Source organism: Canis lupus, chromosome 21 (genome assembly GCF_011100685.1).
Source record: "Canis lupus familiaris isolate Mischka breed German Shepherd chromosome 21, alternate assembly UU_Cfam_GSD_1.0, whole genome shotgun sequence".
NCBI classification, from domain to species: domain Eukaryota; kingdom Metazoa; phylum Chordata; class Mammalia; order Carnivora; family Canidae; genus Canis; species Canis lupus.
The window spans coordinates 23,115,662-23,143,475 of record NC_049242.1 but is presented as its reverse complement, the minus strand read 5'-3'; the positions used below and the strand labels follow the sequence as shown (position 1 = coordinate 23,143,475).

At 50.2% G+C, this 27,814-nt stretch overlaps 1 protein-coding gene across 16 annotated transcripts in view; it reads right to left on the bottom strand.

The window, feature by feature from the left end:
• Nucleotides 1-6,979: 6,979 nt before the first annotated feature.
• Nucleotides 6,980-27,814, bottom strand: part of MAP6 (microtubule associated protein 6) — a 68,517-nt gene continuing 47,682 nt past the window's right edge. For 15 of the 16 annotated variants that reach the window (XM_038568584.1, XM_038568598.1, XM_038568589.1 and 12 more), the window contains 2 exons: nt 25,759-25,955; nt 6,980-8,116 (listed from right to left, as the gene is read on the bottom strand). In XM_038568584.1, coding sequence (XP_038424512.1) covers nt 7,123-8,116; nt 25,759-25,955 — 1,191 coding nt within the window. In that variant the 3' untranslated portion in view covers nt 6,980-7,122. Of the gene's footprint in view, nt 8,117-22,805; nt 25,956-27,814 lie in introns of those variants that run through there. The other variant, XM_038568596.1, reaches the window with a different exon arrangement.

The following is a 27,814-nucleotide window of genomic DNA, read 5'->3' as shown; positions in this document are numbered from 1 at the left end:
AGAGGGAGAAGCAGTCTTCCAGCTGAGCAGGGAGCCCAATACAGAGCTTGATCCCAGGCCCCCAGGATCATGACCTGAGCCGAAGGCAGATGCTTAACAGACAGACACCCAGGTACCCCTAGATGTGTGAGTGTGTGTGTTTTTCTGGGACTAAATGTACATATTTTTTGTCACTTGATGTGAAACTTATCTGAAAATTTTTCTCTCTTCCTCTATATAGAACACCAGAAGCAGTTTTCTTTCTCTTGGCAGAGACCGCAGTATAGCTTTCTCATCTTGTCTCGAAACTTGTCAAGTTGCTGGTTCTCTGCTATGATTTAATCTTCGGGAATTTTGATTATCCTCCCAAATTGTAGGACATCTTATTTGTCTACTGTATTGATTACAGCATGTTCCAGGATTTGGGGAATGGAAAGTAGCAGGTACTTTAGATGCATTGATAAGGTACAAATGTACTGAGAATGGGGGATAAATCCCATTAGAACACAGAGGCCTGTCACCAGACTGAAGTTTCTGGGTGCTCAGTGGTTTGGATTCTCCATAGAAACAGAATCAACAGAAGATATAGACATACATGATATGGATATAGATATAAATGTATGTAGATACATATGGATATAAAGAGATTTATTATAAGGAGTTGGCTCACACAATTATGGAGGCTGAGAAACCTCAAGTCTGTAGTTGGCAAGCCAGAGATCCAGGAGAGTTAATGATACAATTCCAGTCCAAGTTTGAAGGCCTAAGAAGCAAGTGAGATGATGGCGTAAGTTCTAGTCTGAAGGCAAGAGAAGACTAATGTCCTAGCTTGAAGATAGGCAGAGAGCAAATTCTCCCTTGCTCAGCCTTTTGTTTAATTCAGATCTTCAACAGATTAGACAAGGCCCACCCACACTGGGAAGGCCGTCTGCTTTGCTCAGTCCATGGATTCAGTTGTTAATCTTATCCCTCACAGACACACCCAGAATAATGTGTGACCAAGTGTCCTGGCATCGTGCTTTCATCCCTAGGAGTATTAAGAAAGTACACGTGGGCTTCTGTATGTGTGGGAGGCAATCTGTATGACATTTTGGTGTGCTGCCCTGATGCATTTACTGAGTAGCCTGTAAGCTGCCTCTTAGAGAGGAGCCCAGAGCAGGAGAAGGCTTCTGGGTGGTCTAGGCTGAAGGGCAGGCAGCTCTTCCAATAGCTCCGATGACCCCGAAGGGATTCAGGTGTCTGCAGTGGATGAGGGTGCTGTTCAAGCCCACAGCCAACCTTGTTGGAAGCAGCACAGTGGAGCCTCTTAGATTTAGGAGCAAATACTCCTTGGTGAGCAATTTTCTTCCTTTTGAGGAAGAGTGCTTGGCTTATTGCTGGGCCTCGCTGAGCATGGTCCCTGTGTGGGAGGCACCAGCAACTATAAAGTAATTAATGACTGTCACCCACAATCCTCTTTTTTTCTCAGAATACTTGAGGTGTATGTGCTCAGTGATTACTGACTGGGGTGTCAGGGAGTCATGCATCACGTGTGAAAACGCACTCTGTTTCTCTCCTTTTTCCTCCCTCATGTCCCAGAATCGGGTTCCTGTCTCCTCCAGTCCAAAGATTCTGCAATTGTCAGGTTCACCAGGGATCTCTTTATTGCTAGTGCTATGGGGACTTTAAAAAATTATGTTGGAGGGGCACCTGGGTGGCTCAGTGGTTGAGCATCCGCCTTTGGCTCAAATTGTGATCCCGGGTCCTGGGATCCACTCCCTGTGGGGAGCCTGTTTCTCCCCCGGCCTATGTCTCTTCCTCTCTCTCTGTGTCTCATGAATAAAGAAATAAAATCTTCAAAAAAATATGTTGGAAATATGAAAAATTTCAAGCATATGTGAAAGTTGAGAAAATAGTATAATGAACTTCCATCACAAAACTCCAACATGTATTGACACTTTACCCATTTTGTTCAGTGGACGCTTCTTAATCCATATGGTAGGGAAGCCCTGGTGGTCTGTGATTCGGTCGGCCCCTTCCTCCTTGACGCTCCCAAGGCAACATTCTTTTCTAGTTCTCCTCCGACCTCTCTGCTGCTCCATGGCAGGCTCCTCTCAGGGTCTCCTTCCTCTCCTGTCCCTTAAATGCTGCTGTTTGGAAACCTCCACCTCGCACTTCCCACACTCTGCCTGGGTAAACACACCCTCTCTTGTGGCCTCACATACCTTCCCAGGGCTGGTGAGACCCAAATTCCAATGAGGTCCCCATCTCTGGTTTCATTCCAGACCCCTGTCCAAGGCTGAGACCACTATATCCAGAAGTCTCCTAGACACCCCTCCCTGACTGTCCCATAGGGTGTCTCCCACTCAACAGGTACCAAATGGAGTCCATCCTCCTGCCCCAACCTGCTGTTCCCTGGATTCCTATACATCCACTCAATATATAGTCATTACATATCTATTGGGGGTGTAAGAAAAAAATGGAAGATTTGGAATAAACAAAGAAATCAGTGCTATAATTTTGAAAAATGGAAATAGCAAGTATTGACAAGAATGTGTGGAGAAACTGGAACCCTCATAAATTGCTGGTGGGAATGTGAGATGCCCCCCAAGAACCAGGCCTAAGCCCATTGAGGACGTGACTTGTGGAATAGGGTGGGTGTATGCAGAAAGGACAGGGAACGGGGAGCTAGACTGGGGCCTCTGAGGATGTGCTACAAGGGTGCCTGGAGAAATGGCATGAACATCACTCAATCCGGGCAGGCTTGGGGAGCTCCCAGCCAAGCATGGTGTAGGGGCCCGGGGCCACCAGCACCCGCCTGGCTTGGGCTGGGGGCAGCTATAGTGGCAACCTGTGTGTCTTCTTCTCAGGATGGCCTGAGCCTCCTGGGACTGTGACTAGCTTCAGTCACAGGGGGAGGGTCCTGGTCAATGATTAATATTAAGAGTTCCTGCCAACCCTGGCAATGAGAGGAGGAGATTCCAACAAGACTTAATTTATCAGAATAAAGAAATGCACATTTCTCATGCCCTGAGTGCCATGATGTGATTCACACATAGAATTGCAAATTGTGGTATATGTGAGGTAAAGAGGGGATGGCTGTAGAGAAAGAGTGCAGATTCCCTATATATTTAGCAGGTAGAGTGGACATGTCTTAGTGATAGATTGGAAGTGGAAATTGGTGCCCCCCAAAAAGAAAAGCCAAAGATTTCCATGTTTTTGACTGAGAACTGGGTAACCCAGAGTCTGTTCCCCATCCCTTTCCTCTGGATGACCTGTTCTGGCCAGGACAAAGACTACGCGAGGTGCCGCCCAGTGCAACCTGGCCCCTGTCGCCTACTGTGGTTTCGTATGCACCGTGTTCTGGTCCCCACCATGTCCTGGTCCCCATTGTGGCGGTGCTGACGCGGGGCAGGTGTTAAGGGATGGGATCACTTGGTGGCAGAAGTAAAATCTCGGCTCGTCCTGGGATCAGCCACTAGGCACTCCGAGGAGGCCCCGGCTCACGCTCCTAGAGGGTCTCCAAGGCCCAGGATGGGGTCTACGCCTGTGGGTCCCAGGTTTCCTTCTCCCACCTGCGCCCCAGCATGTCCTGCCTGATGGCCTGAGGGCCCCACGGCTCGGTGCAGGGGACATGTAGGGGACGGCCATGGGCTCAGGCCATGGGCTTAGCTATTCCAGCCAGTTTCGGGGGCCCTTGGGTGTCTACAGACCGGAGTCCCGGATCTGGGCTCAGACGCAGGCAGACCTAGGTTTGGTCCTGGGCTGGAACTGGAGCCACCCCTTGCAGAGAGCTCCCCAACCTGCCCCACCCCTCCTGACCTCCTCAGCGGGTGCCCCAGGCCCTATCGAGGGAACAGTGTGGGTGTCGGCAGAGTGGCGGTGTGGCAGGCAGTGGGGCCCTTCTTCTGGATTCTCCAGAAGGAGAAGGAAAAGGGATGCCTGGGTGGCTCAGCGGGTTTAGTGCCAGCCTTCAGAAGGAGAAGGAAAGATGGAGGGGCTGGGTGCTGGTTGCCGCTGGGGAGGACCAGGCCGGGAATGAAGTTTGCTTCTGAGCAGGGCCAGAGTCCAGTTCGTTTCCTGCCTTTCCCGGCCCCGGCCCTGGACTGGAGGCCTGGGCCCTCCCCTGCCTCACGGGGCCCCTTCCCTGCAGTGGAGAGCAGGCCGTGCGGCTGGCGGGGCTGGCGGGGCCCTGGCTGGCGGCTCAGCCCTGGGCTGGAGGCTTGTCACCTCACCGTCTCTAGTCCTCGGGAGGCCTTTACAAGTGGGGACGTTGAGGTGGTTGGCTGCTCCCCAGCCGAAGCTGCCCAACCCAGCAGCCACGGCCAGTCCTCATCTGCCCTCTCTCAGCCTTTGACCCTGGCACCACAGGCCTGGCCACAAAGTCCCTGGTGTCTTCTTACGGCTTTGCGTCAGCCTCCTCAGCTTCCTTTGTGCGTTTCTCATCGTACCTTTTAAAGGCCTCCGGAGCATCAAACTGGGCCCACTTCTCTTTTCATTGTGACGCTGTCACTGGGAGAGCGTAACCTCCCCCATGTGGAGCTGAGCCCCAAGCAGCGCCTCCTTCAGGGGAGGAGCCCTGCTGGCCAGTGGCCTCTTGGACCTCGGCCGCGGTGTTCTGCGTCTCAGAGATGGCACCGTCATTGGCCTGGCCCCTGGGGTGTGTGGGGCAGAGGGAAAACTGAAAAAGGAAGCTTTCCACACACAATACTCCCTAACCTCAGTGTGGCCTTTCTCATCGGCAGGGCCCTGACTCTCAGAACTTGTATGGCTGCAAGCTCTGTGTTGTGTGCCAGGAAGAAGCCTCGCAGTGTATGTGTGTGTGTGTGTGTGTGTGTGTGTGTGTGTGAGAGAGAGAGAGAGAGAGAGAGAGAGAATAAAGGCTTCTGGGAGCAGAAAGCCCTGGTGCCATCAGGAGTGGGCTGAGGAGGCAGGCTTGGCGCCAGTTGCTCAAAAAACTATTTGGAAGTCATCAGTACTTCCTGTCATGGTTTCTCTGTAACAACCCAGCTGAGCTATTTTAAAATGAGCCCTATATAAAAAAAGAGACCTTTAAAAGGGGTTAGTGTCCATAATGGGTCTTACAGGCCCTAAAGGGGTAGGAGTGCTCCTTGGGAACCAGCTTTAGTTGGAAGCCCCAAGTGGAGTTCCCCCAACACCCTAGGCCCCTGAGGGCTCTGAGATTATGGTGGCCCACAGCATGGTGTCTTCCCAGGACTCATCTCTGACCAAGGTGGAGCTCTGGCCCTGCTGGCAGTCCTCCAGTGTTCTTCCCCAACCCACCTCCCTCCCTCAGGTCCCCATATCAGAGAACTTGTCACCTTTGCCTGGTCCCAGTTTTTTGCCACAGCAACCTGCCACACCCCTCGGCCAAGCTCTCATGCAAATCTGGTTCCTTTCACTCAAGGACTTCCAGAAAGGGCTTACCTCGGCTCTTGTACCCACCACCCATGAGACCCCTTCATAGCCCCTGCCTGGCTGTCTGTACTCCACAGCCACTTTGTCTGAGAAGACTTCCTGGCTGCCCCCATCAAGTATTCGCTCTTCACTGTCCTCTCGGTTGTCTTAGGGCCTCATCCCACCCACCTTTGATTCTCATGAGATGGAGACTTCTTTACTGCTCTAACTCAATGCCCAACACTTACCAAGACAAAGTGGGTGGTAAGGAAAAGCCTATTGCATGTGTAAATGAATGAGGGACCTTGGGGATTGATTTAGAGGCCTTGGTGGGCTGTTTCGGATATTGAATGGGCATTAGCAGCGTCTCAGTGTCCTGGGACTCTTCTGATCAGAAGCCTGGTTTTCTCAAGAAGCATAACCTCTGGATGAGCTTTAGGACTGAGCCCTTGGCTAACAACTGTCACCCAGAATTACCCTGGAGCAACTGGATTCCTGTTCCTCTTACCTCTTTGGGTTTCAATTCTGACTAATCCAGGGCCCAGCCTGCTGTGATTTGGTTCTTGTTCCTAGGCTTTCATGGGACCTGACCTGTGAAATGATAGAAAATATAAGTATTTCTCTCTGTCCCTGGTTCCGGGCACAGAGTTCCTTAAACTCTCGGAATTTCCTAGGTGATAGGATTGTCTTGTTTCAGTGAGGCAACTGTTGGTAGTCTCTGGGATAGCTTCAGAATGGGTGCTGGACACCAGAAAGACCAAGCCATGATTAGAAGCTTGGAACTTTCAGCCCTACCCCTATCTTCTGGGAAGGGGAGAGGGGCTGGACATTGAGTTAATAATGGATCATGCCTACACGATAAAGCCTCCATAAACCCCCCCAAAGTACAGGGTTTGAAAAGCTGCTGGGTCACTCAAGGTACTGAGAGGGTGGCATGCCTGGTGATGGTGTGGAAGTTTCCTGCCCCTTCCCCCATACTTTACCCCACACATCTCTTCCATCTGGATGTTCATCAATATCCTTTATCCTTTTATGATAAACCAGGAAACCTAAGTGTTACCCTGAGTTCTATGAGACATTCTAGCAAATTACTGAACCCAGATACGGGATTGTGGAAATCCCAAATTATAGGCCACAGTCAGAAGTATAAATAACAACCTGGGACTAGCAATTAGCAACTGAAATGTGGGCTTGGGGGCAGTGTTGTGGGACTGAGCCCTAAAAACCTATGGGCCCAGTGCTATCTCTGGGTAGATAGTGTCAGAAGTGAGTCAAATTGCAGGACACCCAGGTGGTGTCAGATAATTGTTTTATGTGGAGTGTCAGACGTGAAGTGCTGTGGAGTGTGAGAGTGAAGGAGAAACACAGGTTGGTCCTGCCTCACAGTGTTGTGATGGGGTCCCATCCTCAATCTCCTAGCATCTCCCACCCCCTCCCATCTTATGCTGTCTACTCGTAGGAGCCAGGGATTTCGACTTGTCTGGCCCAGACGGAAGAATGCAGGGTCCTGCTTGCCCAATTTTAAGCGTGCCTGGTGTACACAAGTGCATATGCGCACGCACATGCGTGCGTGCACACACACACGTACACACACACACTCAGTAGAGCCAGAGAGAAACACCGCTGAGCCAGAGGGACCAGTTTTATTAGATTCCAGCAAGACTATACAGTACGTGTTTCATGCAGATTAAATATGTGTCTTTTCCGCCCCTGGGAGGGAGCACTGCCACTTGCCAGCTCCTTACTTGGCATGTCAAGGGGTGAGTGTCAGGGGGAACTCTCAATATATTCCGCATGGGGGACAGTTGGGATCATGACAGGGGGTGGAGGTGAGACAGTGGGCAGCTGAGGGCCCTTGGGACCTTGAGTCTTCAGAGGTTCGGGAACCACAGGACCTTGGTCCTTTGCTGGTGGTGACACCAGAAGGTCTTGATCTTTCAGAGGCACTGGAGTTATAGGAACTTGATTCTTCACAGGCTCAGGGACCACGGAATCTTGATTCTTTGGAGGCTCTGGGACTACAGGTCCTTGATCCTTGGCTAGTACTGGGACCACAGGACCTTGATTCTTTACATGCGCCACAGCCACCGACTCGTGATCCTTCAGAATCTCTGGGACCGCTCCACCTTGATCCTTGACTGGCTCCGGAATCACTAAATCTTGATTCTTTACAGGCTCAGAGAGCACAAGACCTTCATTTTTTACAGCTGCGGTGACTGCAGCATTTTGATCCTTCAGATGCTCTGAAACCATAGGACCTTGATCCTTGACAGGTGCTGAGATCATGGGACCTTGATCCTTGACAGGCGCTGAGACCATGGGACCTTGATCCTTGACAGGTGCTGAGACCATGGGACCTTGATCTTTTGAAGGCTCTGGTACCATGGGACCTTTATCCTTAACTGCTGCTGGAACCATAGGACTTTGGTTTCTTGGAGGCACTGGGACCAAGGAAGCTTGGTCCTTTACTGGGCCTGAGGCCACAGAACCTTCATTTTTTAAAGGCTCTGGGGCCCCGTGATCTTGATCCTTAACTGGTGTGGGGACCATGGGACCTAGATCCTTTGGAGGCCCCGAGACCACAGGAGCTTGACCCTTCAGAGGCTCTGGAGCCATGGGGCCTTGATCTTTTGGACGCTCTTGGATCACAGGACCTTGATCTTTCAGAGGCCCTGGGCCCACGGGACTTTGATCCTTGTCTGGCTCTGTGGCTATAGGACCACGATTCTTACTTGATTCACTGGTGGGCTCAATCTGGCTCCTGCAGAGGAGAGAGAGGTAGTCACTGTGAGGGCCAGAGGGCGGGCCAAGGATTGGGCAGAGCACAGATTGCCTGAGAAGTCTTGGCCTAGTGGAGCCTGGGCAGGGTAGCTCTTGCCGGAGAGCCAAGAGGAGAATCTACTTTGCATGTTCTTAGTACAGAACGTGGGGTGGGGTGAGGGGCAGGTTCTGGAATCAGTCATTCGATGTGCTTGCCAATTGATTATAACCTGCGCGTGGCACAGCGGGTGGCACCCAGGTGACGAGGGCAGTATTGTAGCAGGACTCAGAGTCCTCCTGTGGCCGTCCCAGCAGCCCGTCCACCCCATACTCCACCGAATCTGCTCTCCTTCCTCCGTGATAACTGGGCCCTCCTGCAAGCCCATCTTAGCTATCCACTCAGACGGCCCTACAGGCCGGGGCACTTGCCTCCTTCTCAGGGCCTCCTGAGGCTCCTACCCCTCCCCACATCCCTTGTAAGGGCCGGCTGTGGAGAGGGACGAGAGAAGGCAGGGGAATGTCCCTCTGACCCCTGTCCCTGCAAAGGGAAAAGTATTTTAACATTAACACTGTTTAGAATAGCCTACACAAGGTGATAATAAAAAGCAGACTGGCTTTTCATTGGTTTTATTACTGCATTTAAATTCTCTGTCTACAACGCACCACACTGTTGCCTGCGCCGCTGCCATTGGCCTCACCTTTGGCAGGTGATGGCTGGGACTCCGCCATTCAGGCAGCGAAGAGGCCCTGCTCCCCTCGCTCTGTCCCCACTTCTAGCTCCCTCTACTGTCCCTGGGCTGTTGCCTTCACTTACTCCAAGGCTCTGGGGCTCATTTCCCTGTGGCCGAGCCCAAGCCTGTCACCAGGATTCACTGCAGATGCTTGCCTCAGCCCTTGGCCGCTCTGCTTGGTGGAGAGCAGGGGACATCATTGACACCAAGGGTAAACCTTGCCACGCTCAGGGCCCCCAGTCTAGTTTAGAATGCACACTCCTTCCTTGCAGGCCAGGCTGAAATTTGCTACTCAAGAGCAGCCACTCAGCCAGTGTCACAGACCCTTACGCAGCTCTAGCACATTCCACTTTCCAAATCACTTCTTTTACTGGTTCATTTCAGCACCCCAGCAACCCCATGAAGCATGCGAGAGGATTTGATTACCCTTACTAGTCAGATAAAAAAACTGAGGTCCTGAGAGAGCAAGTGATATGGAAAGGGAGGGACCTGAACAGATTCTAGAGTTTGGGTCTTTCCACTCCCGGAGCTTGCGCTCTGTCCCGTGTCATGCCTGGCACACAGTAGCTGCTCAGTACAGGGGAGCTATTATTACACTTTTACACTTTGTGGCCAGTTGAGTCTCTAAGCTGAAAACCACTTCAGCATTTTAACAGTTCCTATTAGCTTTTAGGACTGTGTCTTACCTGCTTATCAAAGCTGGTCAGTAAGACCCCTACTTGCTAAGACTTTCATAGTTCATTATGGCTTCCTCTGTCTTGGCCTCAAGTTTGTCATCTATCTCATTGGATGATATTTACTCAGAAATTTATGTAAGAGGGCAGTGGTTTAGCACCTGCCTTCGGTCCGGGGTGTGATCCTGGAGACCTGGGATCGAGTCCCACGTCGGGCTCCCTGCATGGAGCCTGCTTCTCCCTCTGCCTATGTCTCTGCCTCTCTCTCTGTGTGTCTCTCATTAATAAATAAATAAATAAAATATTTTTTTAAAGAAATTTATGTAAGAGATCATGTACGTAAGCACCTGGTACTATGACATTCCTATACAATATTACAATTATTTTTCTATTGACTTAGAAGTAAAGTTACACATATTTGGACTATTTTTATTCTGACATGTCATCTCGATCCAGAAGCTTTTTACTGTGTTTGGCATCTTGAGCGATCTCGGGAGCCTACATCTCTCAGCAGAGTACACAGTGGCATGGGCAGGCTTTGCCAATCCCTCTGGGTGTCTCTGAGCCTCACAGTGGACACACAGGGACCAAGGTGGCTCCCTGGCTCACATGACACAGAGCACAGTTGCTCTGGCCAGATGCACACAGCTGGCTGCCATCAGTGGGACCTTATTGTTTGCAGAGAGAGCCAGGCAACGCCGTGAGACGTATGCAGAATCCAAGGATGGCATCGTCATACACCTAATACTGGGAGGCGGGCCAGAGAGGAAACACAAAACACCCAATTCAGAATAGAATCAGGTAGAAAATTGATTAGATGAATCCCATCAGGTAGTGAACCTGGGGGTGACAGAGCTGAGATAGGAGGCACAAAAGGTGGCAGAGCTTAACTTGATCTTGGGGCCTTGCCCTGCAAAACCTACCTCACTGGCAGGACACGGACTCAGCGTCCTGGCTGGCATGGGGATGGGACAGGGTGCTGGCCCCATAGCGTGGGCAAAATGCATTTCCCTGGGTATTTGAGCGTTGGCTCCCAGCCATTCCTCACGTTCTGCCAAATGAGCCTCTCGGCCCCCTGTGAGTTAACCCTAAATTTGCTCAAATACAGGATCCTAGATTACTTTGGCTAGTGAACCTGTTTCGTTAGTCAGTGTCCTTACTCATGGGGAGGTTTAGAATGAAGATTAGAAAGGATAAATAAAATCAAAGCTACCATATGGCCCTTTTTTGGTATTAAGAAAAAATATATGTAGATTTATTTTGAAAATATTTGTGATGTTAAAAAAGTATCTGATCAGGGCAGCCCTGGTGGCTCAGTGGATTAGCACTGCCTTTAGCCCAGGGCCTGATCCCAGAGACCTGGGATCTAGTCCCACGTCAGGCTTCCTGCATGGAGCCTGCTTCTCCCTCTGCCTGTGTCTCTGCCTCTCTCTCTTTCTCTCATGAATAAATAAATAAAATATTTTTTAAAAAAAGTATCTGATTGATTCCAGTATAAAATATGTAATGGAATAATTAATTTAGATTTGTGGTTTTAAGTTGAAAGATACAGGACAATTTTATAAATTTTGAAAACAACAATGGAACTTTTATGATAACCCAATAGTTCTATTTTGAAGCTTAGTTTATTTTAAATTATTTGCAATTTAATTTAAATTATTTAGTGGAGCTGAATTAATTAGGTTACGCAATCCCCCTCAAAAGAGATTGTTGAATTTTACTAGGTTTTTAAAGTGTTACTTTTATAAATTAAGCATTAATTTTTAAAACCAAAGTGGCCTTGGGGAACCTGGCTGGCTCAGTCAGTGGAGTGTGCAACTCTTGATCTTGGGCTTGTGAGTTCGACACCCCACATTGGGTGTAGAGATTACCCAAAAATAAAAATCTTAAAAAATAATAATAATTAAAAATAAAACCAAAGCGGCCTCAGCTGATTTTCCTACGAACAGAACCACCCTCAAGGGTGACATAAAACTCACACTGACACCGATTGGTCATCACTTGGTTCCACAGTGTCCTGCAAGTCTCCCCATCTGTAAAAACGCCCCACCATTCCCAGTTAAGACTGGCGGAAGCCACACACACTGTGCCTTGTGAGGTGAAGCTGAGCCCTCCGGGTGGAAGCCAGTTGTTGAGTCGAGATGGGCTGCATTCAGCCCTGCTCAGCCCATGTGCCAGCTGTCCTAGGGCATGGCCTAACCCCCACAACCCAATCTGGAGCCCTGAGCCAGCTGCAGACCTTCTCAGGACAGCACATGCCACGGGCCCCCTCTTCCCCACAGCCTGCATACCCTCTCATCAACTAGAACAGCCTGTTGGGTTTATCTTGGCCTCTGTGCTGCTCATTACCTGCAAGATCTTGGGTAATTACTCAACTACTATAGACCTCAGTTTCCCCACCTGTAAAATGGGGAGAACGATACAAACATCAGGAACCACTATGACAGAGGATCAGTTGATCCCGTTGGGCAGGGCTATGAAATCACAACTCTTGACATTTGTAGAGTGCTTTGGTGCATCACATGGTTAAGTCCATTCCCATCAAGTGCAGTAACAACAGCTTCCTAGATGCTCACGTACTCCTTACTGTAGCTCACCCAACTCTCACAGCAGCCGTGGATGAAGGCAGGGAGTAGGGGGCCCAGCCCTGCACACTCACCCCCCTTGCACTGCCCTCTGGCCAGTCCATGCTGTTTTACACACTCCCAGTGCTTTGTTGGTTTGTCTCTGCCTCCTGGACTGCCCCCTGTCACCATTTTGCCTATCTGTCCTGGCAGCTAGGCTCAGACCCTCCTCGCAAGGTCCTGGTGGCATCTCCCCAATGGAGACTTCCCTCATGTACCACCTTACAGTCTCTCCCAGGTTCACACATTCCCCCCCTCCCATCAACGTCAGTCCTCCCTGCAGTTGACTGTGAGCTCATCCCCCACCAGCCACAGCCCCAGTGCCCAGCATAACACCGGCAACAAAGAAAATCAAATGCAAGGATTTACAAATTAGTGCTGAGACCTGCTTCATCATCTCTCCCACGGCCTGAGCCAGAACCCCAGAGTCATCTTTGATGTCTCCCTTTTTCTTAAAACCATCACCCAATCTACCAGGAGCCATCTGTTCCAGCTCTTAACATTTACCTCTCAATAATCCTCCTTTCCCTCCTTCCCTTCCTCCCCCACCCCGCCGTGCAAGCTGTGCCGTCATCTCCGTGGACTGCTGTCACAGCTCCCTAGCTGGTAGCTTCTCTTGCTCCTCCAGTCCATTCTTCATGCAGAATGGCCTTTCCAAAAAGCAACCCCCTTCCCTGCTTACAATGCTTCATGGCTCTCCTTGCACTCAGAATAAAGAGTGAAACCTGTTACACGGCCCCACCTCGCTGACCAACCTGCTCCCACTGTCTTCCTGGCTCTGTGTGCCCTGCTCCTTTCCATTCTGGCTTTGCATGTGCTGCTGTCTCCTCCCAGAACATTCTCTTGCTCCCCCTTGCCCTGGTTAATGTGTACTCATCTTCCATCTCTCAGCTCACTGGAGCACTTTGCCAGGAAAGCCTTCCCTGACCCCACCGATGTGACCAGGTCACCTGCTATAGGCTCGCGTAGTCCCCAGTACTCCCCTACCCCTTAACACAGCTCATAACTTGCATTCTTCTGGATTAATGTTTTCCCTGCTGGATTGAAGCATTCAGAGGGCAGGACCATGCTGACTTTGCATATCACTGTATTGTTGGTACCTAAAACCACAGGGAAGGCCCCAACTGAATACTTGTCGAATGAATGAATAAATGAGAGCCTTTCTGTGCCAGGCTCCGTCTTCTTTGCAAAATTTAATGTTCCAAGGTTACATGAGACATTCTAAGTCTTGGGAACTTAATTTTCTGCCCTTTCTCCTGTTACCATGGAGACAGGCAATGCCTCCTGGATACACACACACACTGGCCTTTATCAGAGTCTGGAAACAGGATTATCGAGCCCTGCTGGAGATTATCTGGAAAAAGGGCTTCTTTCCCTCCTGCTGGTTCCGCCCTTGCACATAATTCTAATTCCATCATCCACCCATGTGGCTCTTTTCTCTTTTTCCCCTCACTAGACTGTCTCCTGATGCACCATCAAAGCAGTCCAGAGCTAGGACAGTGCTCCTATAGGAGGACCCTGTTCAGAAATCAGGGACCTGTGGACCCTGTCCATGAATCCTCTGCCTCCACAGCTTGGGAAAACCCTGGGGAAGAAAGAAACTCCTGTTTCCTGAGCAGTAACCAGTGCCAGGTGCTTTCACATAGATCATGTCTTCTAATGTAAAGAGCAGCCTGATGGAGGAGAAAGTGTCGTAGCTGGGCTGGAGCCAGAACTGGGTTTGAATGCTGATCCAACACATTCCTAGCCCAAGGGATGTCATGGGCCTGCCAGTCTCTATACCTCAGCACCCATAAATCTATAAAATGGGGATTACAATGTTCATCCTTTTAGGAGGATTAGTATATGTGAATACTCATGACGTGATCTCTGGAATATGGGTGATGTTTAGTAGATGTTAACTCCAAAGAGGGACTGAGTTAGTCTAGTTGTGTTACCCTGCAGATGGGGAACTGGCTCAGAGTGGGCAAGTGCCTCTCCTCAAGCCACACAGCCAATGCATAGCAGATCCAAGACTAAAACACAAGCCTCTCAACATCTTAGTGGATGGGTAGAGGGGATGGAGCCAACTCACTTGAAGTAAAGTGGGGAGGAGGGGCTGAGGCACGGCCCAGGCCGACTGCACCTCAGGGGCTCTGGCGAAGGCTGGGGAGACAGTGGACAAGGCAATCTGATGGCTTTGCTCTCCTCTGTCTGCCCCCATGGGTCTCATGCAGGAGCCCACATTTCCCAGACATAAACAAAGCTTCCAAGACGGTATACGAAATGCAGCTACCAGAGGGGAGGTGCCTAGGAAACCTTCTCTAAAGAATCTGCAGGAGACAAGGCATTCTCAAGACAAGAACTCCCACTCCTGCCTCTCTCCCCCACAGATTCCACGGTGGCCTCTGTTTTAGCAATTACTATGGTGTTTGGTAATGACCTGCCTCTTCTGCTGGTGCGCTCCATGCGCTGCTTTGTTCATCTTTTATCGCCAGTATCTGGGGTCTGGCTTATAGTGGCACCCACAGATTTGTGTGAGGAACAAACCGCTGGTGTGTAGCTTTTCCTCCTCATTCTGTTTTATTTTGTTCTCTTTTATCCATTCATTGGACAAAGTTGGCTAGGCCCTGTGTGGGGGCACAGGAGTGAATGACAGTGGGGCCCTTAAGGAGCCCCCTGTGAGCAGCACGGGACAGACCTGTACGCACACATCACACCCACTGTAGAGCTACCAGTGTGTTGGCACCCTCATCAGCCCTAGCCCAAAGCCTTCATCAGTATGTCTCTTCAACCAGAGAGGCCCAAGGTCCCTTCTGGGACAGAGATGTCACTTTGCTAGAGAAGTCCTCTCTCTCCGCCCTATGAAAGCACAACACCTACGGAGCCAGATGAAAGGCGTCCAGAGCTGGAAGGACAGACCAGATCATCAGGTCCCCTGAACTTCTGCTCCTATGTCCCTGCCATGCAGCCCCATCACCTGGTGATGCAGCCCACTATTTGGTTTGGTGGCCTAGTGTTTAGACCCGGAGCAGAAACCTGCTTCTGTGCTCTGCCCCGGGCCCGGTCCTGTACTCTGGTGCCACCCTTTCGGAGGATGCCACACTGCCTATCCCCGGACAGCCTCACGGATATCTGAAGGGAGAAGCAGTTGTGTCCTTCTTCCTGGGTTTTCTGGGCAGCACACTCCTTACAACAGTTCAGATATTTGCTTTCCAGAGTCCTCCCCATTTGCACTGCTCTCCTTATGACATGTCTAGGTGGGCTCCCTCTCCCTTGGGAAGTGTGACCCCTAAAATCGGAAGGGACGTTGCAGGTGTGGTCTCTAAGCAAGACACACGGCCTGGGCCCTGGAGTCTGTAACTCCATCCACTTAGCTCTTGGCTGCTTTGTTTCTCTCAGCCACATCAGGGCTGCTGCCCGCACCATGCCTGCCACCACCCCCCCAAGCTGCCTGCAACCCCCTCTCCTCTCCAGCGGGTAGGGATTCAGATACAGAGCCACTTCCGCAGTGAAACCCTCCACCACCAAGGGGTCAGTCCTCCTTCTCCGTGTTCCCACGGAGCCCTCCCCACTCGCCGCAGCCCCAGCAGATATGTTGCCCCACTGTTCTTAGCTGCCCCTCCAGATTGGGGTGAGACCATGGTGATCGTCACCTCTTTCCTTCCCTCTCCTCCCCTTCTCCCCTCCCCGTCTTCCTTCTCACCTTCCTTCCATCAACATTTAATAAATGCCCACTATGCACCAAGCCACCCAATAGAGTGGAGAAGTAGAGCTCAGGCAAGGGGCAGGCACCTGGTAGGAGTGAGACATTGTAAAGGTAACTCACGCAAGATCAAATTCTAACAGCCACGTTTCCCTGACACAAATCATGTCCTATTTTTAACCACGTTCACACCTTTCTGTCTTTCCAAACGGTAACTTTTCTTTATGGTTTTCGAGCAGGGCTTGCCATACAAGGTGGCACATTGTATTCTCACAGCAGCCCTGTGGGCCAGGCAGGTGGGAGGTGTGTGTGTGGGTGGCCCCGGCATCCCTCATTTTCCAGCTGTGGGTGGAAACAAGGTTCAGAAAGGGGAAGGGGTTGCCTAAGGTCACAGAGTGAGTCTGTGGCGACGTTGAGACTTTTACCCAGGAGGACAGACTTGAATCAAGCTCTTTCCTCTCTACAACAATATCCCTGAGGGATGGGACACCAACTAGAGAGATTCCACACTCCTCCACAGAGGTCTGAACAGGCCTGGTGCAGGAGGCTGGAGCCACTGACCTCTGCAGGTCCCCAGGCCTAAGCTCCCAACTGCACCTCCTGAGAGAGTTGCTTCTCTGGGGGCTAGGCCCCCAGGCCCCCTTCACCTCAAGCCCCTCCAGCATCCACTAACAAGGACTCCCCCAGGCTTACCACCTGGTATTCAGCAGACCCTGTAAAGAAGATAGTCCCAGGGGATACCTGGGTGCCTCAGCGGTTGACCTTCTGCCTTTGGTTCAGGTCATGATCCTGGAGTCTCAGGATCCAGTCCCATATTAGGCTCCTGCAGGGAGCCTATTTCTTCTCCCTCTGCCTGTGTCTCTGCCTCTCTTTCTGTGTCTCTCATGAATAAATAAATAAAATCTTAAGAAAAAAAAAAAGGAGGAGATAGTCCCAGAAAGCAGCAGCACCTTGGCCTAAGAGTACCCATCTACATCCATACCTGTAGGCCCTACCTGTACGGCTGTCAATCCGCCTACCAGCTTAGAGCCCCACAGAGTCCACCCAGATGTGGCACATCAGCACAGAGGGAACAGCTAGGACCACAGGTAGGAATAATGCTGCCACCACAAGGCTTAATTAGGGATGGGGATGGGGGCTTACCATGCAGAGAGTGGGTAGGGGTAGTGACTGTGCTGATCAAACAGCATCTGTGACCTTCCTTCATCTGACTCATTTTCTATGGATGATGAGAGCACCCAGAGTCCTTGAAGGATTTGGAGCAGGGACAGGACAGGACAAAGAAGCCGATGACACACATCTTCACAACTGAAATCCTAGAGATAGTCCCAAGAGCTGGACAAAGAGTGGGTTTTAGTAACCCAAACTTGGCTTCCAATCCTGGCCCACCACTTACAAGTTGTGTGACTCTGTCATTTAATCACTAAGTCTTGATTTCTTTATCTGTAAAGACTTCCAAACTCTCTAGCCTTTATGTGAGGGTTCAGTGAGGGCAAGGGTGTGAAGGCCAAATAAATGTTCTTTTCCTTCCTGGAGGCTGTGCCAACTCTGCATCTTACCAGCGTGGAACCGCGACCCCGCAGATTCCTAGCTCAGAGTTCTCGCCATCACTCTAGGTTCCCTGCAGGCAGATGCGATGTTGTGAAGCCCAGGGAGATGGTCGCATGGGGCATGCTAGATGACTAGGTTTTCTGCCCTGTGTTGTTGCGCTGTTAAACCATCTTTTCTAAATATAACCTAAGAAAAACTAAACAGATTCCCAGTTGTATAATAAGAATTTCAAAACGTATCCTCAGTTGGTTTAACGCCAAGAAGGCAAAGTCAAAGGCAGAGCTGCCTGTCTCAATGGGCTGCCAAGAATCTGATAATCCTGCTAATGACCCTTTTCAAAATGTAAAGTGCTGAACTAAGGCAACCAGGCAGTAGAGGCTCAGTTCTTCTAGCTCTGTGCTCCCAGGAACTTGCAAATCAATTTTTGTCCTTTCTTCCCACTCCATCTAATGCAAAGGATGAGATCTTGAGCAATTAATCAAAATTGGTTTCATGTGTCCAGAGGGGCTCAATTAAAATGAATGTGTAATTGCAGAAATGGAATCTGAACCGGGTGATTACAGGGTGTGCACGGAGAGGGCAGGCCGGGAAAGGGCTGGGGGTAGGAGGGTAGCAAGGACCAACCCCTAGGTGGGCTCTATCTCAGGCTGTTGTGTGACAGGGTTAGTGGATTTACCACATGTAAATCCACATGCCACCATGCTGTTGGGACCCGGAGTCAGCAAAACCATCCAGGAAAGGATATTCCACTTTGTAGTTGACAGTGGGCTTTTGCCCTCACTGGGCCCTCATAACAGACAGTCCTGCGGATCAGCTAGCTGTTAGAACTCTTCCTACCTGCTAAAGTCTGGAATCAAAAGCTTCAAATAATACTATGTCCCTTGCTGACCTAACTCCTACTTTTTGGGTTTGGGAACCAAACGGATTTGGACAGTGATAGATACTTGTATTACTGCTATCTCTTTGGAGCTCAAAGAGATTAAGAGACTCAGCCAAGGTCACACAGCTAGTAAATAGTAGAGCTTGGATTTAAAACCAGGCCTGTTGGCTCAAATTCCCAGGCCTCCTTTCTAAGAGACCTCCCCAGGGAGATGCCTCTCTGCCATCATGAAGTTAGGAGATCTACACTGGGCAGGGGGTGGGATTAACCAACCTTTTAAGATTACCTTGTAACCAAGAGTCTTTGCTTTTTTTGAAGTCAGGACTGGTTAGAAAAAGTGGCTGCATAAAGAACAGAGGCAGGCTGGCCATTGTAAAACCAGACATTGACTGCTCTGTGATCTGTGCCGTGACCTCTCTTGAAGTGTGAAGCAGAGGCAGTTATTAGGTAGAACAAAGCCGTGTGGAGGCGCCGTGATGAATATGGAGGCAGATGGTGCATCTCATCATTCACTCACTCACTCATTATTCATTCAACAAACAATTTAGAAGACATTCTCTGAGGTAGGCATCGGGCCAGCAGCTAGGGCTACAAAGGTGAGCAGAAGGAGCTGGTCCTGGCCCTGGGGGAGCACAGTCTAGTTGGAGGGAGGGTGGGGAACACACATACACACATACACACACACGAGCAGGTGGAAGTTTATGTGGTGAGTTCTGTGATGAAGACACACACAGGGAGCATCTTACCCAGCCTGGGAGGTGCGGGAAAGGCTTCCTGGAGCGGTCTCCTGAGCGGAGTCTCGAAGGATGAGTTAGCCAGGTGGAGAAGCAGGAGGAGGGCAATCGGAGCAGGCGGGGCGGCGTGGGGGAAGGCATGGAGGTGAGAAGCAGCATGGTGCACTGAGGGGACAGTAAACTTCTGCGGGCCGCAAGGAGCCCATGGGTGGTTGAAGGCAGAGTGTGACATGGTCAGATTTGCATGTTCTAAAGATCCCTCTGGCAGCTTAAACCAGCAGCAGCGGCAGGAATTTATTTACCCCAGCATCTGAAGCTCCCTTGGCCCCGGATAAGATGTCTGAGTTGAGATTGTCATAGACCATGTCAAGTCAACAAGCAATTGAGGACCATTTGTATGAGGACAAAGGACAAAGAGTTAAGCTCGGTTCTGCTGTTTGAAGGAAGCAGCACAGAATGGTGGTCTCTGATCCAATGCCTCAGGAAATGGATGTCAGTTTTCTCTCGGTATCTCCAGTACCAAATAGATTTCTTATGAATGAAAAATTTGTTAGATCATTCTGTGTCCAGTAACCATGTGTTCTAGTTACCTGACCAGTTAATTTAGTAGCCAAAGGAGAAAACCTATATATCTGGCTGAGACAGTTGGTCGGCTCAGGCAGGATGTTTGAGTCAGTTGTGTGTAGAGACCTGATGGAATTCTTAACTCTCCCCACTTGCATCGGGGTCCCAAGATTTAAAGAAGATCTTAGGTAAGCCTACTGGAGGGCTTGCAGTGTCCTGACTAGACCAAGGCCCTGTGGGGTGTGGGTGCAGCTTTAGTTAAGAATCCAACTTGTCTGAAGGCTGATGATTCTGATGTCTGAAGGCTGGGACTTCAGGCCAGCCCCAGCCTCCCTCAGGTGAGGGAGGGAAGCAGTGCAGGCCTAGGAGCAGAAGACTCAGGCTCCACGCAGATGCCCCTCCTCTCTGAGCTTCCCCTCCTTGTCCACACTAGGAGGGGTTACTAGAATGGCACAGAGAGAAATGCTTTGTGGGCAGTCAATAAATAAATGTAAATTGTTAAGATGTAATTGATAGGTCCATGGACACAAGGTGATTCAGTAGCTAGAATTCTTTGAAAGCCTTCTTCTCCAGTGGAGTGTTTGCCTCAGTCAGCCTCCGGGATTATCTGAGATTACCTAAAGCTAACTCTCCGTCAGAGACAGTGAACTCGGACCTGTTGAGGACTGTAAAAAGAAGGAAGAGGGCCTGAAATGATCTTCATCTAGTGTCCGTCGTGGGTTCCCTATAGACATCATGTCTTTCTACCCGCAGTCCTCACCTCTGAGGTGGGGGTCAGTGTCCCCATTTTCAGAGGAGAACACCAGGGCTGACAGTACTTAGGGAAGGACACAGGGTTACACAGCTGGCAATGATGCCATCCGAGAACCTTGTTAATGCCTAAATGCACTGCCCATGTGAACCTGTTCACATAATAAGGTGTGTAATGATGCTGGTTCTACTATTATAGGTATTCTGGGATGGTCTAGGTGTTCTGAGGATCTGGGCATCAAATGGCAGTGGGATGGAGGAGGTTTGGGCTATGTGCCTGCCTCTGTAAAAGTGGAGCCTAAGAAAGGTTCCATCCCTTTGAGACAGTGGTCTCTCCTCTGGGGCCTCAGGTGGAGCTGGGGTAGGGTCCTGCTGTAACCGTGGATAGTCCACAGGCTATAAGCTGAAAGAAACTTGTATCTGTGGTCCTGAAAATGCCAACTGCTTTGAGACATTTTAGCAGGAAAAGGATCTTGAAACCACGTTGACACTTTAAGGGAGTTGCTAACCTTTGTGAAGTGGGCCTTGATGCTCCCCAGATCTAGGAGAAGCAGGTTATAAAGTTTTAAACCCTAGTGCAAAAAACCAAACCAAAACAAACAAAAACTGAGGGAAGGATTTCCTAAGAACACACAAACTGTAAGGAAGAATTACGATATACTTATAACTAACTTAGTAATAATGACCTATTTTAAAACTAGAGGGCTGGTTTTAATTTGGTTAGCTGTTTGGAGAGGTGACACCAGTAATGGGTTATAGATTTGCCTCCCGGGCTTGGGGCAGCTCGGAGAGGCTGAGGCTCTGGGTGAGGCCTTGATCCCGGGGCACACAGATGAAGCCTCTCCAGCTTCCTGCCTCCTCTGCTGCTGGGTCCATGCCCCCTCCCTGATTCTGAGTACATCTCACCTTCTCTCAGCTTATTATCAGTGTCCTCAGATGTGTGTCTTTCTGTGGGTCTTTCCCCCTCTCTGTCTCTATTTCTACCCGTTGTTTTTCTCCTGTCTTTCTACCTCTCTCGATCCCTGGTTTTGACCAAAGCAACTCTTAACTGATCACAAAAGAGCTGAATAATGTACCTTTATGTATGTTTTATTTATTAAATACAATTTTGTGTTCTCTGCCTTGTACAGAAGCAGGTGGGTGGAATGCTTCCTGTTCATCTGGAAAACAAATATATTGTGGGTTTTCAAATATACGACCCTTGATTGATTCCCACCATGGCTTCTCCCCAAAACCCAGAAATTGGGGGCCGGTAATAGAATAAAAGTCCCAGCCCAGAGCTCCTAGCCTAAAGCAAGAGAGGACCCGTGGTTGTTGTCCGCTCTGTGGGTAAGGGCAGGAAGCATGATGGCGGAGAGCATGCAAAGGTGGGGGGGTGCGGTCTGCATGTATGGAATGGAGATCCCCGTTAGTAAACGCCCATTCACGTGCCACTCTCCCTGACGGTCTCTGCACTTTACGGCCCTTGCCTCGACCCTCCCTGAGTGAGCTGCTCCCCCAGCACCTGAGCTCACCTGGTGTTGGGCCCCTCCACACATTTGCTCTTGCAGCTCCTTTTGTCTGGCACGCCTTGGCCACCCCAGACTCTGTTCACCTGGTCACCACCTGCTCATCCACTGAAGTTGTCCCTGATCCATGGAACCAGCTAGAACAGGCTCCTCCTTCATGCCCCACAGTGACCAGAGGTGGGGTCTCAATCATCCTGGTTCCCTGGTGCCCCAGCACACATTAGGTATTCAATCAACATATGTTAGTAAGAGGAAGAGGGGTCCCATACCGCAAGTATATAACCTGTTGTCTCCCACTTTAGTAGAAGGATATCCAAGCGGTCAAACCTGGCCCTAGCTCTGAGGCCCCCTCCCACATCTGTAGGGCTGCCCCATGTGCCCTGCACACCCACAAACCACCCATCCTCCAAGGTTCCCTCCCCAGTGAAGCCTTCTGATTCCCCATGCCTGGTAGGAAGAAACCTGTCCCTCCTGTGAGCAACCAGCTACCTGGTCTGCTGTTACCTACTTGAACTTTCCTTCTGGCTATTTCCACTCCCCGGTGTTAGCCACACACAAGACGGTTGCCCCCATAACCCACACAGTGAGCCAGTCCCTAGAGGGTGGAAACTTCACAGTTATCAGAGGAAACCCGCAGGTTGACGGGGAAGGGGGTGGAGAATGAGGGCCCGGCCTCCCAGCGTGGCGACGCAGTGCTGGGTGCAGGCAGTCACTCATCCCCAGCAACATGGGATCAAAACGTTACACTACCTTGTTGGCCAGTGGGTCTCTCGGTCCATCTTCGCCTTTCCCAACACTTAGCTCTGACTGCTTGCAATTAGTATCTGAGAGGCAATCTAAAAGAGTCAAGCTGCATTATGGAGAACCCCAGAAAAACTGTAGGGTACAGCTCATCTCGTGGAGAGTGGCTCAAATGGCAAAGGTTGATTCCTTCACCTACTCAGCTCTCAGCTGGGCCTTACCAAGGAAATAAGATCAAGAAAGTGGTGTTCGTCTTTAGCATTTATTTGTAATTGGAAAAAAAAAACTGTTTGTTTGTTTGTTTGTTTGTTTGTTTCTGAGCAAGCACAGACCACAAGCACGTCACAATCAATTGGCTATACATGAATATTTGTCGTCATTTTCTTACTAACAGCAGGAATGAATTAGCACCAAGAGAGGTGTGCGCTACACATTACATAGACAATCTGTGGTATGCAACAAAATCCAGGCCACAAAATCGTAATTAGACACTTCCTGTCTGCCTTGGAGAGGCAAAGGTAGAACGGACCTGTTGGAAGCACCAGCAGATAACGAAACACTTGGGGGAGCCAACACACAGCCTTAGGGATTATTTTTGCAGGCAAGCGAAGCAGACAATAGGAAAGCTTCAGGCCTCGCTCTCTTGCCAGGGGAGCTCAGGAATCGGTAGGGAGATTACGGAAAGGGAGAGACAGGCATTGGAAGCTTGGTCATCTTCAGAAAGGCAAAACCGAAACACTGTTTTGTGAAACCAGAATCAGTTTCGATCAGTATGTTTGGGATACAGAATGAGACTGGCTGAGTTTTATTTGTAAACAGTAGAAATCAAAGAAGTTTCTAGCCATGAAGTGACACATTCAAGAGTCAAAGTGGACTACAAATCAGAGTTTTCTCAGTTGTGGGAGTTAAAAAGACGGGGAGCCTGAAGGGTTGGAAAGACATTAGGTCACATCTGAAGCTGCAAGGGGACCGGGGTTGGAAATTCAGTGCCTGGGGCTGCAAGGAGGGTGGGAAGCTACAATTTGGGCAAACAAACTTGACTCAGACACAGAGATCAAGTCCTAAGTATTCTTCTGGTTGTGCTGCTGTGGGGACGGATTTATGTATGGTACCCAGCACGTCTAGCATGGCGTCTGGCACACAGGCAATCAGTACTCAAAGGTGGAACCACTATTCCTCTGGGCATCGGAAGTTTTGATTTACTTGATCTGCAAAGCATATATGACTGTTCTATGGAGAAATCCAGATTGTGGCTAACATGAACATGCCTGACTAATGCCACACCTTGAGGGAATGAACATACATTGGCAAATTATCTGGGTAAAGTTAAGATCATGTTGACAGAGCTCTCTGGTTAATGTTAAGGTTAGCTAGCAAATAGCTAGGATCAGTACTCAGATCTGCTCTGGTCATTTCCAGACAGGCTTCAAAATTCATGATGCACAAACACTGAAACTCCCTAATATTTTCCAACTGCTGTGAAGCTTCATCTCAGTTCCACACCCTGAGATAGAAAGGAAGATGACAGTGGGCCTGGCTGAGCACCTCATTTCCAGGAGTCTTGTTCTCTTAACAGATGTGGCCCACAAAGCACACACTCAATGAATCTGCAAAAGACTTCTCAATCAGCCCCAAGGTGACCAACAGAATGGTGTAAACAGAGACTTTGCTGCTTGAATGGTCAGAACAGGAGAGGCCTGGTGGAGGCCCTGCGTCCTCCACACCACGAGGACTGAAAGGGATTGCGGCGGTGAGGAGCTCCGGGACCCTGCTCACCACCAATGTCCTTCCACAGCAGAGGCGTGGCACCAGACGACAGCCCAGCCACGTCACGGTGTTGGCAACGGTAAGGACTTAAAGCACAGGAGTAACAAAGCATACCGAGCAATGGACATGTCACAAGGTTTGCAAATGCAATTTTTCTGGTAGGTATTTTGGGTTCCCTTGTGAGCACTAGGGGTCTTTTTACAACTCTCTGACTAATGCCTACAACACAACGCTAGCACAACTAAGGTGCCACTTGCCACCCCAGGGGGCGCTGGCCACACAGACACGCGAAACACGATACAGCGAGAGCTGCTTCATATTCATCAGTGAGGTCAAAAATTCTTGCTAATCACTTAGTAGGGAACTCTCCTAATCTTTAGCTAAGCCACAGACTCCTCCACTAACCTGAAGCCCAGAATCCTCTGTCCTCTCCAAGGAACAGAGCAAACACAGCTCAGGGAGGGAGAGTGAACATCGCCACACTTGTTACTACATCCTACTTCCCACCTTGTGTTTCTCAGAAGCAAGGAAGCCACATTCTAAATACACTACCCCTACCCCCTGAACTTTCTCTGCCTCAGTCATTTGTAACCAGTTGCTCTGCAAAATTGGTAGCACTGGATGGGCTGAGGGTAAACAGAGAACAATCTCCTCGTTGTTTTCATCTTCCCATTATATCTAAAATGCACTTCAAACACCTAACCTTCTCACCCTGGCCTGCCTTTAGTCACCAGGGGCATATCTAGGACTTAGAGTACAACGCAAAGCCCACTGATAGGAAACTAAACGCAGTCCCACGTTTCTAACAGAAAAGCCTAGAAAAAAAAATCACTTAAACTTAACAGACACAATTCACTTTATGGACATTAAGGCCAAGGTTTTTTGCTTTCTTGATATTTCCAGAAATGTTGTCAATCACCGAAGCCCCGAAGGCGAGCTTCTCTAGCTCGTGATAACCGTTTGAATTTTGGAAAAGAACGCATTTACCTAAGGTTCAGAATGGATCACTGACACAGACCTGGGGTGGGGGGAGAAGAGGAGGGCACCCTACGGGCATGCCCAGGTGCCACTGGGACTCTTCCGGCCGTGAGGAAGCGCCTCTGCACTAAGGCCCACCTGCCTCCCTCACCAGCCAGCGAGCAGTCCCACCTGCTGTGGGAGGCACAACCAGTGAACAACGCTTCCCGGGGTTCCTGGTGTTCCGGGGGGCCCCCGCGGCATGGACGCCCGAGCCGCACTTAGCCCGGCCAGTCTAGATTTGGAGGACGAGGCATGCGCTCCGTCTATGAAACCAAACCCAAGAGCTCCTGGAACACTCAGGACCAAGGCAGAGGAGAAGCCTCTAAGCAATTTTGTGGCCTTTTTTGTTGGTTGGTTGGTTTAAAAAAAAAGGGGGGGGGGAGAAGAATAAAAGGAAAGTGCAGTGAAATTTACTCTTTAGCCTCAGCCAGTTTATTGTTCATCTCTTTACTTTGCTCCTTGTCGTCGGGTTGGGTGGCGCTGGGGCCCTCTGCGCTCTTTTTCTTGGAGGCCCGGCCCGACACCACCTGCTTGTCTTTGGCCTTCCTCGGGGGCTTATGGGTCGCTGAGGTCTTTTTTGGTTTGGAACTCTGAACGCTAGGTTTTTCCACCTGCTCGGAGAGACGGACAGACAGACCGCAAGTACGGAAACACAAAAAGAGGGAGGGAATGGGAGAGAGAAGTTAGAGAGAAGACACGATTAGCTAAATGGGAACTGTAACGATGCCACTTGACATTGAGGGAGCGCTGCGTGGAAAGTACGTTCAGGGACACGGCTCATCTGGCCGCTCCCGCCTGGACCGGCTGCTGAGTTATTTTGGCCACACGCTCCCGGCCACGTTGGCTCCCCGGCCTGGGGCTGTCACCACTGTGGCGGATGAGGTTACTCTTTTGCTCTAGCTGCTGCCCCTCCCTGTGGGAAGAGTATATACCGCATCAGTCTGTTCCACTCGGGCAGGCCTGGGATTTGCTTTAGTCAATGAAATGTGAGCAGAAGGGATAGGGGTCACCTCCAGTGGAAACTGTTCTGCTCTCCTCAGCCATGAGAGGCCCAGACCGCAGAGGCGGTGAGGCGTGGGGCTGTGGCCACCCATGACGGACAGGTATTAATAAGAAATACACCTGTGTGGATAGAAGATGCTAAGATTTGAAGGGGGAAGCCGTCACCACCATATAAGCTGGTCTTTCCTCCTTTTCTGTCTCCCGGAAGGTGAGCTCGTGTGGAGAAATGGGCCAGGCCGACTCATCTCAGCGAGGCCTTCCGCACTGCCCGCCACTCCCAGGAGATGGCCTGGCCCTCTCTTTCCCGAGAACTCTGGGGCCACTGGGTATGGTCCCCTCCACATACCCTCTATCTCTGGGTTCACTTTCTCCAAACTTCCCTCCTTCCTCCCCTTCGGTCTTCATTTGTGTGAAGACTATGTCCTGGGCCCCATCTTATTTGTGGAGGATGGACAGAGATGATGTTGGCCCTCACAGGCTAGGCACTCACTCAGTGAGATCCAGGGCTTTTCGGTCACCTCTGACCTGTATGTAACATGACCAGTCATCCTGGTTTGCCCCGGGGACCAAGGGCTTCCATGGAACAGAGCTACAAGTGGAAGAGTCCAGGCAAATTGGGTTGGTGACCTATTTTACCTGTGAATCAGTCCTGGGACAAATAGCAAACTACTCCAGTGCAAGACTTTCCAACAAGAGCAGAGGAAAGGATCTCACACTTCCCCTGCTCTTATAGATAAAAAGTAGCTATTTGCACAATTCCATGTGGCTGGGCTTCACAGAAGCAGCTGTGGCATTTATGATTCCTGCTTCCAGCTGAGTCTCCAACTGGATTCTCCCCCTCAGGAGTGTGGACTGGGATGTGAATAAGGCAAAGTAGTGTTATTATGTGGAAATCCCTGAATCCCTTGGAAGTTACTTAGAAATGTAAATCACTTACAAACTGTTTATTATCGTAACAAATTACCCGGAAGGCATCTTGCAGCTGATGTGACAGGTGTGCTGCTACAGACTGGGAACCGATGGTGCACAGTATTTATGGAGGAAAAGGAAGAAAAGGGAGCAAGGATGCATCCATGGATTGGAGCTGAGAATGTGGCAGGGGCAGGGTGGGAAGGAAGCCAGCGAGATGCCTCCAGGGCCAGCCCTATAGGGGCAAAAGCAATTACTTTAAGAAGAGGAACTGAGAGCTCAGGCGAGGTTCTCTGCCACTTGTTGGGGCGGGGCGGGGGGTGGGGGGTGTTCTCAAAACCAGAAGCTAGTTCTCTGAACACCTGCCAGTCTTGGAGCTGTTTTATTTTAGGCACTGTTCCTTTTTAACATTCCCTGTGAATTTAGCAAAGGTTCCTGCTAAGAAGCCCCTTGGTCATCTTGCACTTCCAAGAAGAGGAGGGATTTTCTGGGGAGCCATGGGGGGCTGGCCAGGCAGGCCGGACGGACCCCTGAGTGGCCCTCACACTTTGCTGCAGTT